The following is a 24,173-nucleotide window of genomic DNA, read 5'->3' as shown; positions in this document are numbered from 1 at the left end:
GACTTCGCACAGTGTTTAAAAGCGAGGGCGTTATCGGAGTATACCGTGGCAGGTATTCCGCGGCGAGCAATAAAGCGCCTGAAGGCGAGCAAGAAACTTGACGCTGTCATCCCCGTCGTCAATTCCAGGTGTAGAGCCCGCGTGACGCCGCACGAGAATACGGCGACGTATGCTTTGACTTTGGAAGGGTCGTTGGTACGGCAGTACAGAGGACCGCAGAAGTCGACGCCCACAATAGAGAACGGGCTTGTTTCCGTTATGCGGTCACGTGGTAATGGTGCCGTCGGTGCTGTCTCCGGTGTCAGCCTGCGCCTTCGGCACGGCAAGCACTGGTGGAGGGCTTTCTTCACTGTCTGGCGCCCTCGAATGATCCAATAGCGCTGGCGGATCTCTGTGAGCGTGGCTTCTGTTCCAGCATGCAACAGGCGCTCGTGGGTTGCCAGAATAAGCAGCCGGGTTAAATCGTTCTTTCCGGGCAGAATGATCGGATGTCGCACTTCGAAAGGAGATTGTAAGCAGTGTAGTCGTCCCCCCACGCGGATAACGCCAGCGGAGTCCAAAAAGGGCTCTAGACGAAGCAGTCGGGAAGTCCCCACACCAAGTTGGCTGTTCGATAGAGCTTCCCGGTCTTGGGGGAATGCTTCCTGCTGTACCTGGAGAATCCAGTACAGTTCAGCTTCTTGGACTTCGTTAGCAACCAGTGGCCCGGTCATCGATGGACGCTGCGGTAAAGCGTTGTTTACGAAGCGTCGAACCCAGGCCGCCACTCTAAGTAGCCGTGAGTAGCGGCTGTAATCTGAAATTTGGCATAGTGGTTCCGGTGGCGAAGACCCCACCGGGCAAGATCACGCCAAGGCTGGTGACAGGTCGACGAAGTCAGCGACTTCCTGGGGCTGGTTCAATGGCCACAGGTTTTCTGTGTGGGCGATCCATGATGGTCCATGCCACCAAAGCTCTGAGGTTCTGAGGACTGTTGCACTTATTCCGCGTGTGATGAGGTCGGCAGGATTGTCCTTGCTGCTGCAATGCCCCCATCTGCATCCCTTGGTCAGGCGCTGGATCTCTTCGACGCGATTTCGGACGAAGGGTGGCCACCGGCTAGGTTCCCCGCATATCCAGTGCAGGGCAATCTGCGCGTCCGACCAGAAGAACGCACGTGTGGCTGATAGGCCAGGAACTCGCATTAGGTAGTTGTAAAGGCGCGCTGCGATGAGGCAGGCAAGGAGCTCGAGGCGAGGCAACGTCGTCGCCTTGATAGGGGCCACACGACCTTTGCTGATCAGCAGATTTGCCTCAAACGGGTCACCATGCGCGGAGCGTCGGCGGACGTAGACAGCTGTGCCATATGCTCGCGGGCTAGCGTCCGCGAAGAAGTGGATTTCTATGAACTGCTCCGGGTAACCTTGGTCGTCTGATACGTTTCGTGGCAAACAAAGGTGTTGCAGCTCGGTTAATTCGGAGCACCATGCGTTCCAGGAGGTGAGTTGCTCACGTCGTAGAGGACTGTCCCATGGGTGCCGCATCTTCCATAAATCTTGAAATATAACCTTTGCCCGGACCGTGAATGGTGCCAAGAAGCCTAGGGGATCGTCGATTCTTGCAAATGTTTGTAGCAGGGTTCGCTTGGTTGTGGGCTTGCTGTTGATAAACGCGGCCACGTTTCTTGTACTGATGAGCAGCGTGTCGTCAATGCGGTTCCAGCTCACCCCGAGAACTTTCATTGTGGTGGCGTCACCACCTTCATCCTCCAATGCGAGCTTATCTCTTATGAACAAGTCCCGCAGGGAAGAGATGTTGGAAGCCCATTTTCGGAGCTCCATTCCGGCTTCGGCCATTACAGCCTTTGCTTCCGAATATATCTGATGAGCTCGGTCGACGTCGTCCATGCCAATGATGAGGTCGTCGACATAGAAAGACTCTCGCAAGATGGCGGCGGTGTCCGGAAACTTTTGTGAGACTCGCAGATGATGGTGCAAAGTGGCGGCGAGCAAAAAGGGACTCGATCTCGCACCAAAAGGAACCCGTGTCATTCGCCACTTCACTACTGGAGGAAAGGGCTCATTCGGTGTAGGAAGGCGCTCCACCCACAAAAAACGTAGCGCGTCCCTGTCCTGTTCCCGAACAATCATCTGGAGGTAGGCCTTCTTTATATCTGCGACCATGACCACGGGATAGCACCTGAATTTAAGAATGAGCCTTAACAGGTCCGCATCCAACTTGGGCCCCTTACAGAGAATGCTGTTCAGCGAAGGTTGCCCCGAAACATGTGACGAGGCATCGAAGACCACCCTTAGCTTGGTTGTGACGGCGTCCCGACGAACCACACCGTGATGCGGCATGTAGTACCTGGTTGTCGAGCATTGGTCACCGTCATGCTCGGGAACTCGTTCGGCATGGCCGTCGTTGAAATACGTCCGGATTGCGTTGTCGTACTGGGACAGCAGCTCAGGCTGACCACGAAAGCGCCGCATCTGCACACGCAACCGCTGTTCTGCGAGCCTATAGTTGTCAGCGCTGGCGTCCAGCCCTGGCTCCTGGATCATGAGTGGAACCTCGTACCGCGCGCCATTCTTCCTCACGTCGCTCTCGAATTGCTCTACGGCCGCGCGGTCCAGCACTGACGCATCAGGTCTTTCTTTGATCCCGATAGCATCCAGTCGCCACAGTGACGATAACTCGTTATCTGCCGCTTCGTCATCCAGCGAGGGCTCCATGAGGGCCAGGAATAAAGCACTAGATGATCCCGAAGTCCAGCCAGTTTCGTCGGAGTGTGCACCCTGGAGAGTCGAGCCGAACATTGTTTCGACGGCGGTCAGGTGCGGAGTCAGCCGTGAAATGTTCCCCGAGGTAACTTTCCAGTAGAAATCTGACCCAATTAGGATGCTGATGTGGTCATCCATGTAAGCCGACGCGGGCGAAGTGTCAGCGGCGAAAAGACCATGGTCGTACATCAGTCTAAGCGTGTCATCGGTGATTGGGGGACTCGTAACGACGCAGATACTTGGGACCTCAAGGGAGTCGATGACCACCTGCTTGCCGTTGTTCTGGCTGGCCACCGTGACTGACACGCGAGGATACTTCTCCGCTGCTGCGTGGTGGCTCTTGCCGAATGTGACCAGCTTGAGGTCCTCAACGCCTTCAACGGAGTATCCCAGAGCGCGCGAAACGTCACGCCGAACGAACGTCCGCTGGCTGCCCGTGTCTAGCAGAACCCTCACCAGAAGCTGACCGTTGGGACCCGTCGCCCATGCGCGGCAAGTCTGCAGGTAGACTGGAGTGGGCCGTGTGCTTCTAGTTGACGCTGTAACCACCGACGATGCCGCATGTGACGGTTTGGGCACTGTGGGCGGGCCCCCTTGACCAGCCGAGTGGGGCGACCTGGTAGCGTGCGCGGAACCTGGCTGAGCCACGTCGCAGAGTGACGTTAGATGCCGGCGTGAACAGCGGCTGCAGGACAACGTTCTAGCAGTCTGGCAAGCACGTGCAATGTGATTCTGCTTGCCGCACCGGAAGCAATGTCTTCCTGCTTGCAGTCGCCGTCGCTTCTCCTCTGGTGGCACATTCGCGGTGCATTGCGGGATCCCATGGCCTCGCCCGTCACAAAGGGGGCAACAGTCACCACGAGGAGGCGGCGATGACTCCGCATGTAGCGCTGCGGCTGACGGTGGAGAAAACTCCTCATGCGGTGTCGGCCGGGGTGCTGGAGGGCGTCGAACCTGAGGACCGGTGCTGTCCATGTACCCTTCTTCCCGAATTTCCACCTGAATACGGAGAAAATCCAAGATCTCCTGAACTTGCTTGGCATCCCCGTTCACCTCATTCGCGGCTGATTCCTTCATCCGTTGCCGGTAAAGAAGAGCGATGTCATGCGGCAACGCCTTCAGCAGGACCCGGTGGATTATGACGGCGTACCGGTCGGGCGCGATACCTAGTGCCTCCAAAGCGTTTAGGCGAAAGCTGATGTCGTCATGCAAGCGCCGCAGCCCCGCGACGTCCGCAGAGGTCTTCACTGGAGTTATGGCGAGGAGGGCATCGACATGATCCGCCATCAATAGGTCTCTGCGACCAAAACGGTCTGTAAGGATCTTGATCGCAGCGTCGTATCCATCCTCCGCAAGCCTGATGCCCTCAATCGCGGTCTTAGCGGGGCCGGTCATGTACGAGCGGAGGTACTTGAATTTATCGGTTTTCGTCAAGTGTTGGTTTGCATGGATGGTAGCGTCGAATTGTTCCCAGAACCCCTGCCAATCGCGACGGTCCCCAGAGAATGGTGCAATCTGCAGCTTGGGGAGGGCGACGCGGGGAACTGGCACGGCGGGAGCAGCCGTGGATTCGCTCACCCTTCGATCTAGCGTATGTCCACCAGCAGTGGAGGTCGAGGGACCGGAGACGGCAGAAGGCGATGATCGGGCGGTGTGCACGCGGGCCCGAATTTCGCAAATGCTGAGCTCGTAGTCCCATGCTGTGGCGTAGTCCGCCTGAAAGGCCTCGTCCGAGAGTTGAGCCTGGATCTTGGCGTCCAGGGCGCGCAGCTCTGTCTGCTTCTCAGTAAGTAGGGTGATGTAGCACTGAATTCGGGTCTCGGGGGCAGCGGGATCCTCGAGGAGAGCGTCAAGCGCGGCGATCGCCTTCGTGATGGCGGCGCGCAGGGACCCCCGAACTCGGCGTTCGTGCTCCATGAAGGAAGGAACCGGGAGCCTGGGCGGGTTTTCGGCACCAGCGTGTGGCGGATCAAGCAAGGAAAGCAGGACCCAGACGTCCGGTTCTCGTGGTGGTCACGGAACACTCCAGCTCGAGCACGCGAGCGCGGCCGATCTTCCTCTTCTGATCGTGCCGCGCCCCCTGCCTTCGCTTGTCTCAACCACCCATTCCACCTTTATTTTCTACACTCCGTATTTTATGTATTGTGTTTCAGAAATGACCCCATTTATTGACGTGAACTGAGTTCTGTTCGTAAGATAGCTTTTTAATAATTCTAATGCGACACCACGTATCCCATAGAAAGGAAGTTTTTGAAAAAGAACGTCATGTTGGACACAATCAAAAGCTTTTTTCAGATCAAGGAATAGGCAAAGTGTTATTTTTTTCTCCTCTATATTTTGGAGCAATTTTTCTTTTATTCCTAGGAGGGCTGTTTCTGCAGATTTGTTTTTTCGGAAGCCGTATTGTTCTTCGGATAATATGTTATGCGCGGTCAAAAACGCAGTGATTCTTCTTCGCATGATGTTCTCGGCTATTTTTGAAAAAACAGAGAGTACGGAGATAGGCCTATAATTATTTAAATCATTTAATAAACCGCTCTTATGAATGACCACTACCCACTACCTCCTCATCTTTACGGCCCCGGTTCGAAGATGGTGTCCCGATAAAAGATGGTGAACGTTCCAGTCACCTTAGTCAGGCAAAGCAATTTCGCCTGCCTTTCCCTCCGTCTCGAGCTCCTCGAAAAGCTCCTGGAGGCGGGCTGCGTCCTGGTCGAGGTCGTCGGCGTCGCTTTTGCTCATGCTGGGCGAAGTCCGGCTGCAGGACGGCCGGCAAGCACGCTGGCAACTGTTGCCAGAGCAATAATGCCTCGGAGTCGGGCCAGGCCGGACAGGATTCCTCAGCCAGTGAGCAGCCCAATCGGGGTGCGGTTCCCCTTTCTCTCCCGTGGGCACTCCTGGTCCGGCCGCGTTGGTCTCACAGTTCGGCGGGCCCAGGATGGCGGCCCGTTGCGCGGGGCTCGCTGCATTCGAGCGCTCACGGCGGCCACGCTGCTCGGGTCACCTCCGACCTCCGTGTGCTGCCCGTGCCCCGACATCTTTGTGGTTCTTTCCCTAGATCAGGTGCACTCCGCATCCTGTGCAGTGGGTAGTTCGCGGGTCAGGAGCTACGACGCCGCTGGGGATCAGGGCGACGTGGTCGTACGGCTTGAGGCCGCGGAAGAGCCCGGACTACTCCGGGGATGAACTTCATGGAAAGGTCGAGGCGGACGCGCAGCTTGGCCTCCCACTTTGCCGAACTACAATAGCCACGAGGAATGAGGGGGCGGGAGGTATTCCCCTCGTGAGCCACCTAGGTGGCTTCTCTGCGGCCCTGTTTCTACCGTCCGTGCGCCACGGTTCCCCCGGGGCCGACTGCCGCCGAGGTCGCGTGCCCCGCTTGTCCCCCCGGCCACGGGAGTTGCTTTTTTCTTTTTTTTTTGCGAGAGATTGCCCTTCGGCATAAGAAAAGTTTTCATGTGTACAGCACTGCACCAGTAATGCGCAAAAATCGGGAGTTCCTTTCCCGCAGCTGGCCACCCGCTGGTAACAAGGCGATCGGGCGTTAAAGGCGATCGGGTAATCGAGCGATTTCGCTTATGCCGATAGTTTTGCCGATAAATGTGCTGTTTTGAAAAAGTCGTAGAACGCGGGCTTCATACACAGTGCGAACTGAAAGGAGGGAGCGGAGCGGATAGAATAAACAAAACAACTACTGGGACAAATAAATGCATCAGCCAAGCAATCAAAGATCCAGTCACTTCTGAGCTCGTTAGAATTGAAACACCATGAGATGTAAGCATTATTGGTGCACTACTTTATAATAGGCTATGTGCTGTCGCTTGGTCGTGTTGTAGAATGTTCCAATAAAAGTGCACATTCAATCGTTATGGAAAGGGAGTTTGTTATTCCATATTCCGCACCCATACGATATGCCCTGGTCTCTGACCTCTATCCTATTCCACAAAATACTCGCCTACCGGCGTGGTGGCATGTTTGACTGCACAACTTCTATTTACAGTGACTTGCTTCCTGTTCCCTCATTCCAGAAAGACAAAAAAATCCGAGAGGTTCCCCTGAACCTCTGAATTACAGCCATGAAAATTTGAAACCTGCGATGATGTTAAAACAAATTACATCCACAGAAGAAAAACAAAACGGCAAAAGCCCAAATTCATGTTAAAATATCATAAACGCGGCCATTGCCGGCGGGTATCGCTTATTACGAAAATAAAAAAGCTGCATAATTTGGACAAGAATAAGACGAAGGTACCCTTGCAGTCTGTGGACTTCACCGCATAGGTTTGCTTATGAAAAACTCTATGATTTAATGGGCATAAATCATAACACGCGCCCAAAAGCTCCCATGATTTTGGGACAAACTAATTATCGTGATGGCAAATTGAAATATTGTATCCTTGCAACACTGACCAATCAACTTCCGATTACAAATTTCTCATATTTTTACGCCTTCATATGAGAAAATAACCCGTACCATGGCAAATATAGACCAGTTTCCTCTTAAAGGTAAGAAAATGAGACCTTGTATTAGAATGAATGAATTAATAAAATTTTTGTTGAGAACAACCAACAGGTGCAGATGATAGGGCACCCGCGCGCGCGATAGAGGGGATCGTGACTGCGGAATCGCCTGGAGGCGGCTGGCTGCGCCAGCCCTTTTCTCAAATTCAAGCCGAAACGTAGGGTCCTGGCTGGTCAACCACACCGTCCACTTTTGTATAATGGGGTTGGGGATTGGTTGCAGGTCCGGTGCTTTGTGGTCCTCCCACACCTGATGCTATGGTGTACAAGGTGGTGGGGAGTACGTGCAGGTGGCTTGATAGTGTGTTGGATAAACGGCATGAATAAGTATGCGGTGCACATGTCCATAAAGTAAGACCATCTTCGTAGATGGTGTCAGAAAGGTGGACAATATCTTGCAATAATTGTGGGAGGTCTTTCATGGCAAAGTTGAACAACTGTGGCAGGATGACCGAGCCCTGTGGGGTACGTCGGGCGATCGCCTTGAAAGGGGCAGACCGCGACTGTGCAGTTCCAACGGTCGCGCGCGTTTCACAAGGAAGGCTGAAGCGTAATTGTACCATCTTTGCCCACAATCAATAGATGAAAGGCCATGAAGGCAAGCATGGTGACTATTGCTAACGAAAGCACCTTTTATGTCTAGAGCCATGATTCACCACTCAGGATTCTTGGGAGGCCAGTCAAGAATGTCGTCGTTTAGCTCGAATGAATACGTCCTGAGTCGATAGATGTAGGAAAAAGCCATACATGGTGAATGGTCAAGACCTGAATGAATGGGGATAGACGATTGGGAACCATACGTTGAAATACTTTTCGTATGCAGTATGGGAGTGAAATGGTTCTGAACTTCGCGGTTGTAAACGGCTTTCCTGGGTTAGGTTTTGTATCGATTCCAGATCGTGGCAAAGATATGATTGCGAGGGGTTCCAAATTGATGATGCATATTCTAACCTTGGTCGAACGAACGTTCGGTATGAATGTTCTTTAATACCGGCGGATGAGTATTTAAGGTTGCGATGGAGGTAGTAATGTGTGCGTGGAGCATCTGAGCAGATGGATTCGATATGGACACCCATTACAACGATGCCGCCAGATGAACACCACCGTATTTTTAGATTTTTACGTAGTGGCAGGGGTTACGGGTACTGCATTAATTGTGTACATAGGTTCAACAATAGTGTGTTTCCGGGAGAATGACAAGGCTTTGCATTTTCCGAGGTTTAATGGCATCAGGGATTTATTCCCCCATGTAGAAATTCTGTTGAGATAGTGTTGCAAGGGGTTGTTGTCGGATGGAGACCGGATGAGTTTATAGACGACGGAGTCATCAGCGAATAATTGTAGTTTTGTTGACATATTGGTCGGTAAATAGTTTGTGTAGATGAGAAGCAATAATGGTGAGAGGCTTGCGCCTTTCAGGACTCTGGTTTATTTATTTATTTATTTATTATAGATAACTTCAGGGTCCATAGGCCACAACAGAAATTAGGGGTAAAAGTAAGAGAATACAATGTGCAGTTTTTACAACGGAGTAGTGGTTCAGATGCGCGTATGACAACAATGAACGTACACTATTTACACAACGGATAAAGAATACACAATCTTTTATGACATTCTACCAACAATAGGCGTTATGTACGGTAGTTTTGATAAGCGTTGTATCAGTAATGGATGCGATAAAGGCATGAAGGTGGTTCCAAAGTACACTTGTTTTAGGAACAAATGAATCATTCTATACGTTACTACGACCAGACGGCAAGCCAACTTTGCAACTATGTTTCGTTCGAAATGAGATATAGCGAGGCGGGGTAATAAGTTGTTCTTTTAACGTAAGTTTATGGCAATATATTTTGTGAATTAAATACAGACGAGAACATTTACGGCGCACTGACAGGTCAGGGAGGTTAACTGTTTTTTTTCATTGACGAAACACTGGTAGTACGGGAATATGACGATAAGATGTAGCGAGCGGCCCGATTTTGAATTGATTCCCCACAATGAATGAGCGTGACCTGATGGGGATCCCATAATGCGCAGGCGTACTCTAATTTGGAACAAACAAGTCTTTTGTAAAGATTAAGTTTAAGGGAGGTAGAAACTGACGAGGAGCCCAGCATGCGGTTAGCATTGCTTTTAGCGTATTCAATGTGGGTATTCCCAGAAAGATCATTACAAATGTGAACGCCTAGGTTCTTATAGCAATTAACAGAGAGCACGGGAACGTTATCAAGGAAATACAGGTAAGCATTGGTTTTATCAGTAGGGTGGGATATACAGGTTACAGTTACACAGGTTACACTGGTTACAGTGCAAAGTTACACTGGTAAGGAATGAGCGTTGGTTGTTAACAGTAGTATATTGCATGCGGCCTGTAAAAAGTGCGCGATTTAGAGCAGTATATTAAGGGGAATTCCTAGAGACGAGAGCTTAATCAAGAGAAAATTTAGGGGTAACCCGGTAAAACTCCTCGGAAAAATTCAGAAATACTGCATCCACTTGAAGGTTATCTTCCATGTCGGAAAAGATTTCTTGTGTCGATTCTGCTAAAACTACGCTTCACAGGAAAACGACTTTCAAAAACAGTGTTGATGTGTATAAAAGAAGTTAATTGTCTAAAGGTAATTCATGAGGGCAGATGCTCTTATTTGCTCGAGCAATTTGCATGGGACACTCGTGAGCAAAATAGAACTATAGTTCGCGGGATTAGCTCGATTCCCATTTAAAAATAGATACTACCTGCACAACCCTCCAATCTCCGGTAATAATGATAGAGTTTAAGGTTAGCAAAATAACAGGAAAACTATCTGACTGGATAGCAAAATAGTGTTTGTGAATAAATTACTGTTAATTTGGTCACAGCCAGCAGAAGACGACAACGTAAGTTCTTTGATGAGATTGAATATTTGTTTGCAGTTAACATGCATAGGGGGCATCGCGTTCACGGAAGTGAGTAAAGTGGGGGCAGAAGTAGAAGCGTTACTAGAAGAGAAAAAGGAACACAAATAGTAATTTAGGGCATGTGCACAGTTATCGCTATTTTTCGGCTCGTTTCCTTGGCCTGTGGGTTCCATTAGATTAGAGCCGTGCTTATTGATAATCATGCGCCAAAACGTGTTGGGGTCAGATAGAGAAATATTTAACAGTTCTGTGGAGAAGAAGTTTGCTTTAGCTTCACCTAACTCCTGAATGTAGCGTTTAGAACTTAAGTGGTACTTATACCAGGCCTCAGAATCATGAGTTTCGTTTGCGATCTTGTACAGACGTTTCTTCCCGTTTAGGAGTGATTTAAAGTGTTATTAGACCAAGGGTTGTTTGAATCAGTCTTGACAACAATATTCGACACGTATTTCTTTTTTAAGTTTAGCATAAAAGTTTTGTAAGTGTCCCAGTTTGCGTTGACAGAGCGATCTTAGGCTTGAACGAAATATTCTGGCACCCAGTTAACTGCCTCAAAATTTCCTTTCCTGTACTCGCAGATCAACCAACTTTTTTTGATGTTGATCTTTTTTGTAGCGGCAGCAAAATGCAAATATTGATAACATTGTGGTCGCTCAAGCCTCCAACATCCGTAATGCTTTGAACACTATCAGGGCAGGATGTTAGCCGTAGGTCTAGCGTATTATATTCTTTTGTAGGGCTCGTTGTCAGTTGATTAAGGATAACTCATCTCTAACGCGAGTAAGGGAAGAACGTAAACAGTTACTTAAACAGTAGGGGTCATCCAGTGGGTGGTACCATATGCCAAAAACTTACTTCGCGTTGGTGCTGTACACGAGCACCTATGTTAATGCCAAGTCACCGTCATGAAGGACAAGGGAAGAAGAGAAAGCATACTTTACGGCAGTTAGGACGCCGCCACCACGTCCAATATGGTGGTCACGATGATGAAGCATCTAATTGAGGTTGCCGGAAAATATTTCGCTATCATTTATGTCTTCGTGAAGCTACGTTTCTGTTAATAGGATTACATCTGCTGAGACGTCTTTAATTAGGCTGCAAAGTGCATCGCATTTTGGACTAATACTGCGTTCATTAAAAGCGACTTTACGTGTTATAGAAGATAGGGTCGACTGGTGGAACAGGGGTGCTGAAACATATTTCCTTAGCGTGTCATTGGCCATTAGCTGTAGCACTTTCTGGTGAGCTAGATGAAGACTAAAGTGTACTTTGATTAGGGCTTTCGATTAGTGTATCTCAGACAGGGCTTTCGATTACTGTATCTGAAAGGAGGAGCTGGTCGAGTTGCAGTTTGAAGGCATGCTTTTTCCGCCCAATAAATTTTATTAGCTTAGCTCGTGCGAGTTGAGTCGCCGCTTCAAAGTCTTTTCTAATGGCAAAATCTGCTCTCGTAAGTTTTCAACCACACGCAAAAAGCTTTCTTTTATTTTGAAATGGGCAAGCTTTATAATGACACGGCGCGTTTTGTTATCAAAATATCTTCCCAGGTGATGAGCCCGTACAATGTCATTTGGGTCCAGCTGAAGGTCCAACTTGTGAGCACGAAATTCTGGAACCTTTTCTTCTGATTTCTTCCAGGTTTCTTTTTCGCAGTGGTTAAGGCATCAGAAAAGAGGGTTGTTGCGGCGCACACGGTTATTCGACAGAACGTAAGCGGCTTTCAAAACCTCGAGTTCCTGTTTGTTCTGTGAAGTTTGAGTTAGCTGAGTGGTGGGCGTTGACTCGGCCTTTTTTAATTCGAGCATATTTATCCGGTTACTCAGTGATGATATCAGCTGTTCATGGCAAGCTTGAGCTACCATAACTTGAACTAGTTTAGCACGAGTATCCGCTTGCCCTTCTTCCAGTTTTTTGACAGCAGCAACCAGCGAGGCGATGTCAGGGTTAGGAGGCCCAGGGGTGACCTCTACTCCTGACATTAAGAGCAACAACTCAAAGAGCCAGTGGCATGCAAGCCCATCACTTAGTAGGCGAGGTAGCAAATTCGGCGAGTTAGCAAATTGGGCGAAAAACGCTACCGCACTGCAGGTCGCTGGGGAACGACACCGCGACAAGAAAACGGTTGCTGCTTCGGTATTCTTTATAACAATTGGGGTAACAAACCTGGGACTATAGAAAGGAGGTACAATGTTGTGGCGAAGGATGTCGTGCCCCAAGCGTCCTTCGTGGCTGTCCACCTTACATGCACTGAGATGAGGTCCTGTGACAGATGGCGTGGACGAAGGAACATGTTGCTAGGTAACGAGTTCAATCCGGGCAAACTGGTGGTTCTGGGTTTCTTGGAGTGCACGGGAATTTTCCAGGAAGCCGTGTGACGATTTCGGGGTATCTGGGTCCTTCGAGGTTGGGAGGGGTCCAAGAAAAAGTATGCTGTCAGGGAAATCCAGTAGGCCAAGGCCTGAAACGCTAGAAAAAGGGTATGTTCTGGCGAACGGTGTCGGGTTCCAAGCGTCCTGCGTGGCTGTCCAGCTTATATGCACTGTGATGAGGTGCCGTGACAGATGGAGTAGACGTAGGAACATGTTGGCAGGTGACGAGTTGAATCCGGGCCAGAAATGGTGGTTCTGGTTTTGTTGGAGTGTAAATGAATTCTCCATGAAGCCGGGTAACGAATGTCGGGGTATCTGGGTTCTCCTTGGTTGGGAGTGGCCCAGTAAAAAAAAACATGCTGTCGGAGAAACCCAGTAGGCTAGGGCCTGAAACGATCAATGGGCTGTGAGCATGGTGTAGCGAACGATGTAGTACCTGCATGTCGTAGCGAGCGATGTCGATTAATGTTACATCGGCATGCTTTCACTCAGGAGGTATGTGTTCCTTTACCATATTATTATTTATATGATATTTAGGGGTTTTTAATGCTTCAGAGTCGAGATTGTGGATTAGCTTATTCGGAAGTTTGTCCTTTACACGTGAAGTGTTGCGGAGAGGTTCCGTGAGCCGGGTCCTATTTCGGCAAGGGTAAAGGGGGCATCCAGTTCGGGGCAAATGGCTCCATTGTACGGGGAATATGAAGTGCAGTTTGGGTGTTTTCTTTCCATTGATTTTGTAGTTCTACGAGGAGTTAGTCTCTGTTCCCTCATTGTTTAGAATAATTCGCTGTAATAGATGGGCTGTGGCTGATTGAGATTCTTCGTTTTCTATGAGGTATCGAAGGAGGTGCCATGTTGTGTGGCTTCCGAGTGTTCCCTGCTATTCCGTACAAAGGCGAGCACAGTTTTATTAGTTTTAGCGTAGTCAGCTGCTTCCTGCTTTAATTTAGCTGTGCTCAGACGTATTTTTCAATTTGCTTTGTGCTTTTTCCATCGCTTAGTTACCCTTTTCGGGCCTCCCAAAAGTGCAGGAGGTGCGCATCCACAGCGGGACAATCTTGCATAATAAGCAATTCTTTCGTTTGTGTTTGCTCAGTTTGTAGCACACCCTTTGTCCATTCCTTGATTTCTTGAATAGGACTCGTTCGCGCCAATTCGCGGAATTTCGGCTAATCAGTTATGCAAGCACTGCCGATCTTTTGGGATTGAGAGCCGTAGTGCAAAATTTGCAATTGAATAATATAATGGTCACTGCCCAGCGTTTCCAATCATTTAAAAAAACGTCTATATCTGGGCGTTGCGCGCCCGGCTATGCCTGGGCTATGATGCGGCACTTTTCCGCGGTACCGAATAATTTTTATTACCTATTAAAACACAGGCACAGGCATTTTTCTACACCAATCGGGAAAGCAACCCCTGCTAAGAGCACTAATTTGTGCCATTGAGCTCATCTACAGAAAATATTGTTCACTGAGAGTACAGCAGACCAGTGGCAATAGCAACCTTCGATATACCACTACTTAGTGCGCGTGGCTACTACTACGTCCGTTAGTACTACGTACACTGTAATTCGCTATATTCATGGTCTCGCAATGGGGCAGAGAATGTGTGTTCGACTTGTCTATCGGGAATAATGCTTTCGTTTCTCATCCAGTCCAAAGTTTCCTTCATTTGGTTTTCACGTCAACTGCTTTAGCTTTGTTGTCTTTTATCTGTTATCCGCTTTATAACCCATTTCGCTGCTACAGATTCAGGAAGACGCCTTTTCTGCATGTTTAATAGGGGGTTTATCTTTTTACGTCAATGAACACAAAGTTCAGCCGACGAATGGGGTGTCATAAAACGAAAAAGTCTTAGAACGTGTACTTCGTACAACGTGTGAACTGAAAGGACTCCGGGAGCGGAGCGGATAGGATAAATAAAGAAATTACTGGGACAAATAAAAGCAACTGCCAAACAATCAAAGATCCCATCATTTCTCAACACGATTGGATTGAAACACCATGAGATGTAAGCATTCTTGGTGCACGACTTTTTAATGGGGTATGGCTGTCGCTTGGTCGTGTTGCAGAATGCTCCACTGAACGTGCACATTCAATCATTATGGAAAGAAAGTTGGTTATTCCATGTTCCACAACCATAGGTTAGGCCCTGGTCGGCGGCTGTATCTTATTCCACAATGCGTGCCCACCGGGGTGGTGGCAAGTTTGACTGCCAAATTCCTATTTACAGTGACTTCCTTCATGTTGCGTAATTCCAGAAAAAAACGCCCAAACCATGTTCGTGGCCTTCTGAATTAGTCATGCAAAATTGAAACTTGCTATGATGTTAAACAAATTACTTTCACACAAGGAAAACGAAACGTCAGAAGCCCAAAGACTAAAACAATGTCACAGATGTGGCCATTGCGGGTAGGTACCGCTTAATAAAGAAATAAAAAATGGCATAATTTCAACAGCAATAAAACGAAGGCACATTAGCATATCTGTGCATTTCACTTGATAAATTAGCTTATGAAAAACTCCATAATTTAGGGGCCCTAAAACATAACACGCACCCAAAAACTGGATAAATTTCGGGACAGACCCACTATCGTGATGGCAACTTGAAATATTGTATTCTTTCCAGAATGATAACTATAATTTCGAGTGCAAATTTCCCAATTTTTTGCACTTCCAGATAAGGAAATAACCAGTACCACAGCAGTTCTAGAAGAATCTTCTCCTAAAGGTAAGGAAATGTGAACTACTCGCAGAGCGGGACAAAAAACTGTTCATGTCAGGGCTTTGCGCGTCAGGCAACGTTCGGGCTATGATGTGGCTTATTCACGCGGTACCGAATAATTTGTATCACCTATAAAACCAAGGCGCAGGCGTTCTTTTTTTTCTGCACCAATCTAAAAAGAAAGGCCTACGAGAAGAATTACATTGCGTCATTGTGCTCAGCTGCAGAAAACATTGGTCACTGAGAGTACAGCAGACAAGTGTCAACAGCAACATTCGATACTACGACTTTGTGCGCATAGCATGGATTGTAACCACTGAGAGAGACGGTCGCAAACTAGCCGAACCGCCAACCGGAATCATTGCACACATCGGCACCACCTAAAGAGACAGCAGGCATGACTCCTCTTTTCAAATGACAACGGGGTTACAAGTGGGTTGTTTGACAAGTGGGGTACAAATACAAGTTAACACCTTTTCTCGTCAAGATGAACATACTGTTTTTGTGCGCCGTCTACGTTGTGGGCCAGATACTTTTCTACAAAACTTCGAATTTTACTTGGCATCACAAAATTGCTTTACAGAATGTTACAGTGTTACATACAATATTACGCACACAAAGAGACAAAAAATCTCCGCGGAGGCGCATCGGTGACACTATGTTCATTGGACAAACATTTCCCACTGCCAAGCAAAATTCTTACGTTTTCGAACACCAATTGGATTGGAGACAAGACCGGAGAGCATGGGTGAGAAGAACCAGTTGAAAGCCTAATTTATGAAATTTCACGGCTGCAAAAGACGGTTTGCGGGGCACGGTGCGTTGTGTCGGTTTTATGACCAAAACCTGAAGCGCCCCACGCTTCGCAAAACCGCCATCGTCGTTGTTCTTGTTGTTTTGCGGTTGAAAAAAGCCGCCACTCTCAAGAGTAAGTTACAAACACACGTGTTATCTTATGCGATTGGAACCGAGGTCTCCACAGTATCAGCCCGGCGCGCTACCACTGTGCTTCGCCAGAACTTTGTCTGCTTTATTACATAACCAAAGAATTTTACGCATTCACAAGGCACACTCTATAAGGAGACTACAAACATTCACAATTTCAGATGGGGAACAAGTAATAAGTTTGAACTAAGAGTCTGAGAGAGATAGGGACATATTTATTTATTGGAGAGTTTAGCTCCAACCTATAAAGGTGCTGGATACTCCAGGCATTGGAGCATACGAAAGGTAAAATACTTGCCCTGAGGAAACACAAGGTTACAAAAAGTACATTAGGACAGCAGCGGCTTTAAGATCGCATGCACACTCAGTAACTACTTGCTCTGTATAGTACACAAGCACATATATATATATATATATATAAATACACACACAATTTCTTACAGCAGCGGAATATAGTCCAAAAACCTATATACATCTATATAAAAACAATACAAAATATCCACGATGCCACACAGGTACTTTCGTCACTATACATACACCCCTGTGTGTTTCCACACCCATTCAGAGGAATGTACAGGCATTTAATAGCATTTGCACATCTTCGTCTCTTGCGAAAACTCCCTTAAAGCAACGAAGGCTTTCGTTTAGTTGCGTACAGTGTCCCACGGACCCAACAGTTTCGGCAATGATAGGGGTGTCCGAGATAGCAGGCTAACTTGTCACTTAATTTTTTCGCTTGGTCGCAAATGCAGCTGCAAGAAGGTAGAAGGTAGAGCCATTGAGGGTGTTCACTTTGGGCACCATACACGCTTTGCACCCACGCACGTTACTCCCGAAAGAGTGATTTCGTTGAACAAAGAGGGACGGCATGAAGATTCATCATGCGGCACTTGCACAAACTGAACAGCAGCATAAGTACGAAGAGACCATATAGATCCTAACTGTGTCTGTCCACGTGAAGAAATTTAATAACAGCGGGATCATTTATACCTCCCGCTTCTGTATCCGTTGTAGAATGTCCGAGAGTCACAGTCAGTTTCTACGCAGAACTACACAATGCTCCACAGTTTCAAGTTGATTACACAACTGACCACACACAGATTATGGCACAAAAATCTATTAGAATGAAGCTACGTTTGAATAAAAAAGGTTGACGTATATAACGTAAGGGAGAATGCCGTCGCAACATACGCTGAACGGTAGATTGACCTCCGTATTCTGACCAAACTTAACTTACGCCTTAAGGAAGTATCTCGTGTGTCCGAAAAGGACCAGGATGAGAAGAGGCCGTAGCGAATTTCTTAAAGAGCCGTTGTCAATTGCGCCCTCTTCGGATAACGAAAAGGTCCTGTGAAGGAGGCTAGCGCGCAACGCGACAGTCCACGTAGGGAATGTGGGCGGCATTCAATTCTTGCACCAATGGAAAAGATGCTCCGGTAGCGCCAGCTTCAAAGCACTGAGATCAGACCGACCGCTCCTTCGTCGACCGGCTTCCATACGGGAACTTTAGGGGCCTATGTTTGATCGCCGCTTGCCCGTCGGCCGCGCATGACTACCAACTGCATAAATTTTCATCACAGTGTCTCGAATGTGTAACTTGGTTTGTCCGATTGGTTTTTTGGCATTTTGGCAAGCTGCGACAAACTGTAGCAGCTCCTGGCTGCGCCGATCTATGCGCGGATGCGGCTCCATGGTTCCGAAGCTGGCCGCTTTGCGCACTGGCCGGCCTGGTGTGCGGGTGTGGGCACGGCCGCAACCGGGCGACAAGCGTGTGCGGGGATCATTTTAACAGCAGAGCTGTACAAGCTCTTGGTTGCCCCGTCGATACGAAGAAAACATACCAAGAAAATACCCGTTGGGGATTGGCTAGGAATCTAATACGTCCGCTACACAAAACTGTAACTCAGAAGCTCCAGCTATGGAATAAAGAAAGAGCACATAATCACGATGATATAATGTAAAGAATTAGGACGTAGAGGCCCAAACAAAAGAATCAGCTTTTTGAATAGGAAAAGTAAAAGATAACCGCGGGCGACAAGTCCAAGATTTTTTTATTTGTAATATAATGCCAGGGGGCATCAAAATAACGTATTTACAAATATACATGGGCACCCGTCTCTCGAAGGAAGTCAAGAAGAGAGCGGTGGTGGGGTCCCCAGAGCCACCACTGAAGGTCGGGGGGTCTTCCAGGATGGAGGCCTATGGCTCTCAGGTGTCGCTTTCTGGCTGAGGCCAGTTAAGGACACGTCCATATGAGATAATCCGCATCAGCGTGTTCGGCAGTAGCTGTGGAGAAGGGGCAGGTATCATCGAATGGGGCATGGTAGCGTGGTGGCTACACCCGGGTCACAGCAGGTGAGAGCGCCACTGCAACGCGAAGTCTGGGCAGCAAAACCTCTTCCCAGGGAGCAAGTCTACAGGGGAGGTCCGTTCCACATGGTGGAATGTGGGCACGTGTGATGCGACGCAGATCGTCCTTCCGCTGGAGAAAGTTTTCTATCGAACTGGTCGTTAGGATTGGTAGCGGCCGAGGAATATACGTCGGGTGACAAGCCATATCCGCTGCAATGTGAGCGGGGAGCGTATTCCGCCTAACCCACACCAGCCTGAGAGGGCAGGGGTAAGTGTCTAGTAGCGTGTGGATGACCCTTGAAATAGTACAATTGTTGGATACTTGGCGTAAATCCCGTATCGCCGCGGTGGAGTCCGTATAAAGATGTAGGATGGCACCCACAGAGGCTCGCTGTAGGGCCGGTGTTAGTGCCTGTAGGACATCCCGGATGGCTGTGAGCTCCGCCAGTAGAGAGGGTAGGATGCGGATGGTTTGGTGGTAAAGGCAAGTTTGAGAGGCGTCAGGATAGACGGGACACTGTATCGCAGTAGATAAAACGCCATCCTGGGCACCAGCGTCCACGAAGGCCTCTATCGCCTCGAACTGGGTCGCAGCCGTCAGTAGTAATCCTCTCGCGCATGCTTTTCCGGTAGTTCGAGTGTGCAGTCTAATCAGTGGTCTGTTGTCGGTCACCTGGTGATACCGCCACGGCGGCCTGGTTACAGGGCGATCTGGTGAAGCAGGTAGGAAACAGCCTATGTAGCTAGCCAAGGCCGCTGCTTTCGCAATAAAAGTACGTTTGTGCATGCTGGCTGAGCGACGTTGTTCGACGAGTTCGTGAAGCGTGTTCAGCTGAGCCTCAGCTTGGAGCGATGGTATCGAAGTCATTGCAGGAAGGCAGGTGATGGTGCGTATTGCGGCTGTGTTAATAGCCTCAAGTCGGGCCCACTCCGTCTGAGCCATGTACTGCAATTGGGCCTGATAAACCAGTTGAGGCTGCAGTACTGACCTCACCAGGAGGGGAGCCATCTTAGAGCAGGAACCACCAGACGTCTGCGAGATGCGTCGAATCAGTTGAAGCATCTGTCCTGGTTTTTGCCGGGCAGATCGAAGCCACATGGCAGCCGACCCAGACGCAGAAATTTCCAAACCTAGTACGCGAAGAGATGCGGTGGTGCATACTGTTTGGCCGGAAATTTGCAGTATGAGGGATAGAAATCGCTAGTTTTAGACGGCCTTAAATCACTGGCCACAGGCAGAATGGCTGTTTTATCCGCTAAAATTGTCAGTCTAGCGTATTGAAACCATGTCTGCCTGTCTGTCAAGGCCTGTTGAAGGCACACGTTTTGGCGATGCAGGTCTGGCTGGATGTTCCATACCGCTATGTCGTCCTCGTAGACGAGGAAATGCAGGTCCGGTATGGAGCCCAGATGCCAGCTCCGTGAGGTACTCCGTGAACTGGTGTGAAGTGGCCCTAGCTTGCTCCACTGATTCGTATAGAAAAAAGATCTTCCGGTAAGAAAAGACTCGATGAAAGCGCACACCTTGTCTGGTAGACAGACTTCGGAGAGTTTCCAGGATTGCCCCGTGGCTGACGTTGTCGTAAGCCTTGTGGATGTTCATGGCAAGCACTGTCTGTGCTTTGTGTGAACGACCTCCTAGTAGCACTATTTACGACAAATGGCCCAGCCAATCCTCGGTACCCAGACGAGGTCTAAACCCGATGTGGGCTAGGTGTCCAACCACCATTGAAGGCGGGCTGCCATCATGCGCGCCAAAAGCTTGGAAAGCCTGGACGTCAAGGCGATTGGGTGCAAGTTGGGAAGATTGTCGGGTGGCTTCCCTTGCTTCCGTATAGGCACAATATCTGCATGAAGCCACGACTCTGGTATTTGGGAATAGAGCCAAACCTCGTTGATGTAGGTGAGGGAAGGCTAAACGCTGGTTCATCGAGGTTCTTGTACACCTCATATGTAATGCCGTCCGGTCCCGGAGTCATCCGAAGTTTTGCATGGTCAATCGCAGCTAGGAGCTCAGCCATTGTAAAAGCAGATTGAATTCCATGAGCGGCGTCGTCAGAGGGCGGTGAACCAACCTGATGTGACAGAGGAAACGGGCACGCGCTACTGGCTGGAAGGCTGTCATAGGCAGGGTACAAGGCACGAGCAACATCGGTGGCCAATTGGTCAGGAGTCTTGCCCGATGCCAGACATGCACTGGCTGCCGCATCCGGAGTGCGGCCTCCACTTTTTATTGCCCGAAAGGTGTGCCATATGGATGATGTAGTCGCCGATGGGCTGAGCGATTCACACCAGCTCAGCCATCGCTGCATTGACAGAGGTTTCTCATGACGCCTGGCAGCCGCAGTCAGACGTTGCAAGCGTATTCGAACCTCCAGAGACGAGGGATCTCGTGGGGCAGCCACTTCAGCTTGCTTGCGCTGGGTACATAGCTGCAAGAGTCAGTGGTCAGGTTTTGGCGGGACTCCACAACCCAAGTTTTCTGGGAGGCGTTATTCAGAGCATTCCTAATAACAGCGATTGGATCTGGGCTGAGCTCCGTGAGGTTTGCGTTCGTTTTACCCCGACAGTCATCCCAATTCGCAACCGTGTAGCAACGCCGAAAGCGATGCGTTGAGCTCGGGGTAATGCCGATCCTAATGGGGTGATGGTCACTGCCCCAGCAGTCTGTTTCTCGCTGCCATGATACCGTATCACTGCCAAGCCACCATGTTAAGTCAGGTGAGTACGGTGGCATCCCAAGATGAATACATCGGCGCGTAGGGCACGAAATGTCATTAGGAAAAGTAAAGTTAGCATCACGGAAGTAGTCTAGCAGCACACGCCCATGTTCTCTTGAGGTGGGGTACCCCCAGTCACGATGAGGCGCATTGAAGTCCCCAGCCACATGTATGGGACAGGCTGCGTTCGAACGGCACACAGAGGAGAGACAGCCCAATAGTAGCCGAGGTGCACGTCCGCTGTGTGGGCGTACATACCACAAGACAAGAATTACAGCGCACCGAAGTAGTTGCACCTTCCAGGCCCACCACTTCTTGCCATGCCGTGCATCACGTGTGTAAGGGGATCGGAGTTTGTGGCAAAGACGTAAGTACATAAATGGTGGCTTTGCCTGGCGGAGAGCTGGTGGGGCCACAGCGCCGATCAGGTATGAATGGAGTAGCGTAAGCGGTGAAATTGGGAAGGCGACGCAGGTAATTGGTCTTCTGTAAGGGGAAAGCCCAAGCACTAAGTTTGCCCAGGCGAAGACGTTCCCGAAGCTCTCCAATTTTCGTTGTGAGCCCGCGAAAGGCATAATGAAGTTGGGCTGCTAAAACCAGCAGCAATTGCTGTAGCTGCTGCACGACGAAGTGTAACAGTTCTTGGTGGTTAAGGGAAGAGGAGAGTGGCTTTGCCGTGTTCAGGCTGGAGGGAGAGAAACGGGTCTGACTGGAATGACCTTGTTGTGGAGGCTGCTGGCGTTGCGGGCGACGAATTAGCCGTGCACGGACCTGGGTGAGCTTCACGACCTCAGCTTGCAGGATGGCCAACTGATGGTCTACCTCACCCAGCTCGTCCATACCCAGAGATTCCTTTTCACTTTGGCTTTGCTTTGGCGGCGAGAGCGGCGGAGCACGTCGTGGTACGTCGGCCGGGACAATGTTGTAGTAACAGATTGGGTGCTCTCCGGAGGCTCCACATTGTCTCCCTTCATTGTGTCCTGCTCTTCATCCTCCAAGGAACCAAACCGGTTAAACATAGGAATTTCGCTGAGACCAGACTGGCGCCGCCACGCGCGTCACTTAGCACGAATAGCTTTGCATTTAGTGGGACATTTTTTATTCCTTGATCGCATGGTCATCTGTACGGCACAGATCACAGCGAAACTCGGTCTGCGGCGATGCAGCCGACTGCGTAGCTGGTGGCTCTAATGCATCGGTAGCCGGTGGTTCGGCTGCAGGAAATAGGCACGACTTGCTCATGTGTCCCTGACGAAAGCACCGATAACAGTGCAGCACTCCGGCTTTGTATAGACGTGGGCGAAGTACGCACCCGTTGTACAGGAAAACGGTCAGGTGGCTCCAGAGGGCCTCGTAGAGTAAGAAGGCACGTACGGGCGGAGCCCACATACCCAAGAAGGTGCACCTAGTGGGTGGCGCACCGGATGCCAAACGGGAGCTCTGGATTTTCTGCTGGCTCTACGCCGGAAACGACATAGCGCCTGATGTCAGTTCCTGATAGCAGGTACGCTTGTATAGACAGGCTCTTTTCAGGCGTGAGAGGAATACAATCCAGGGAGGACAATCGCTGGACAGCCTGAAGAGATGGCAACCATACTGATATTGAGTTGGTAGGATTGTGCTACACGTAGCCGGTAACTCCAGACGTTCCTAGGCAGTTGACGAGCGTCCGTTGCAATGTCTTCGTTGGAAGCGAGGAAATGTTGAAGCGCTCCCGAGGCTTGATTGCAACCTTGTACGTCGAGGGGTTCGTAGCCTTACCCGTGGCACCTTTGGAACTGCCGGTCGCTCCATGGGGTGGAGGGGCAGCTGCTGACGTAGCTTGTTCACCCAACGTTGGGAGTGACGGGTTTGTGGCTGGTGTACATACCCGCTTGGCTGCAGGCGCAGTGGTGTCCACTGTCGGGACTGCGGTTGCTGTTTGGTCCGACAGGCGCTTCGGTAGACTGAACTGGTCAGCCGGAGGTAGTGGGAGTGGTGGCGTTACCTCCATTGGTAGTTAGCCGTCGAGTCCCCTGTCAGTAGCGACGTCTGTAGCAGTGGGCGTCGCCAGCAGATTCGTGGATGGAGCTACGCCGAGCTTCTACAACGTGTGCGACATACCCGCACGGCGGCGAAGATGGCAGTGCTACAGCGACTGGGCGGCTAGGCCTAGCGACCGGTGAGCTGGATCGAACGCAGCGGATGGCCCCGAGGAGTCATCCTGTTGCTTGCCGACGGACCGTGGTGGGGCCAGAGATGTCGCAGCGTCAATAGATAGCAGTGGATGCAGTCAACCATATGAATAATACTTGTTCAGGCGAAAACAACGAGAATGTATCCAGGCTTGCGCGTAGGCTTGGGCCACGTGAGGGGCTCTCAAAATGGAAAAAATATCCAAGTAGAGAATTGGCCAGGAAACGACTGCCGTCTGCTCACGCTGTCACTCGCTCAGCGTTGCTAGGGGCAACCACTTGTGCTGATAAAACTGGTAACCAACGCCCGTGTCAACGAGAATTCAAATACGAGGGGGTCAAAATTAATCCGGAGCCCTCCGCTATGGTTGCGTCGGCGCGTGAAACACTACAATCAATCAATCAATCAAAACTTGGAACCGCAGTGGTGTTGGTGACTGCACTCTCTCCTAATATGTGCAGCGTACATGGTGAATGACACGACCAAAGAAGATCCGGACGCCAGGGAAGAGGCGGCTTATCGTAAGCACGCCGTGTTGCCAGGCGAGTGTGAGTTGTCGATAAGAAGTAGGGCAGGTCTTGAACGGTGAGATAGCGCTCTACGAAAACTGCGCCTGTGACGATGAAGTATAAAAAGACTGAGGTTGGCACTGTACAAATCAATTCCTTTACATTACTTTGCTATTGATGTGGCCTTTTGGTTACCAC

At 49.8% G+C, this 24,173-nt stretch overlaps 1 protein-coding gene and 1 long non-coding RNA gene across 2 annotated transcripts in view; one reads left to right on the top strand and one right to left on the bottom strand.

Annotated features, from left to right (window-relative positions):
- Positions 1 to 845: 845 nt before the first annotated feature.
- LOC144168203 (uncharacterized) lies at positions 846 to 4,679 on the bottom strand. The gene has a single exon (XM_077697238.1). The coding sequence runs from the start codon at positions 4,677 to 4,679 to the stop codon at positions 846 to 848; it is 3,834 nt and encodes a 1,277-aa protein (XP_077553364.1).
- A 10,547-nt stretch (positions 4,680 to 15,226) lies between these two features.
- Positions 15,227 to 24,173, top strand: part of LOC144167279 (uncharacterized) — a 144,816-nt gene continuing 135,869 nt past the window's right edge. Inside the window, exon 1 of the long non-coding RNA XR_013321917.1 lies at positions 15,227 to 15,280. This is a non-coding gene — a long non-coding RNA (uncharacterized LOC144167279). The remainder of the gene's footprint in view (positions 15,281 to 24,173) is intronic.

Source organism: Haemaphysalis longicornis, unplaced genomic scaffold (assembly GCF_048455015.1).
Source record: "Haemaphysalis longicornis isolate Haplotype H1 unplaced genomic scaffold, Haemaphysalis longicornis Haplotype H1 scaffold_2, whole genome shotgun sequence".
Lineage (NCBI taxonomy): Eukaryota > Metazoa > Arthropoda > Arachnida > Ixodida > Ixodidae > Haemaphysalis > Haemaphysalis longicornis.
The sequence above is the reverse complement of the archived record's forward strand: the minus strand, read 5'-3'. Positions and strand labels throughout refer to the sequence as shown.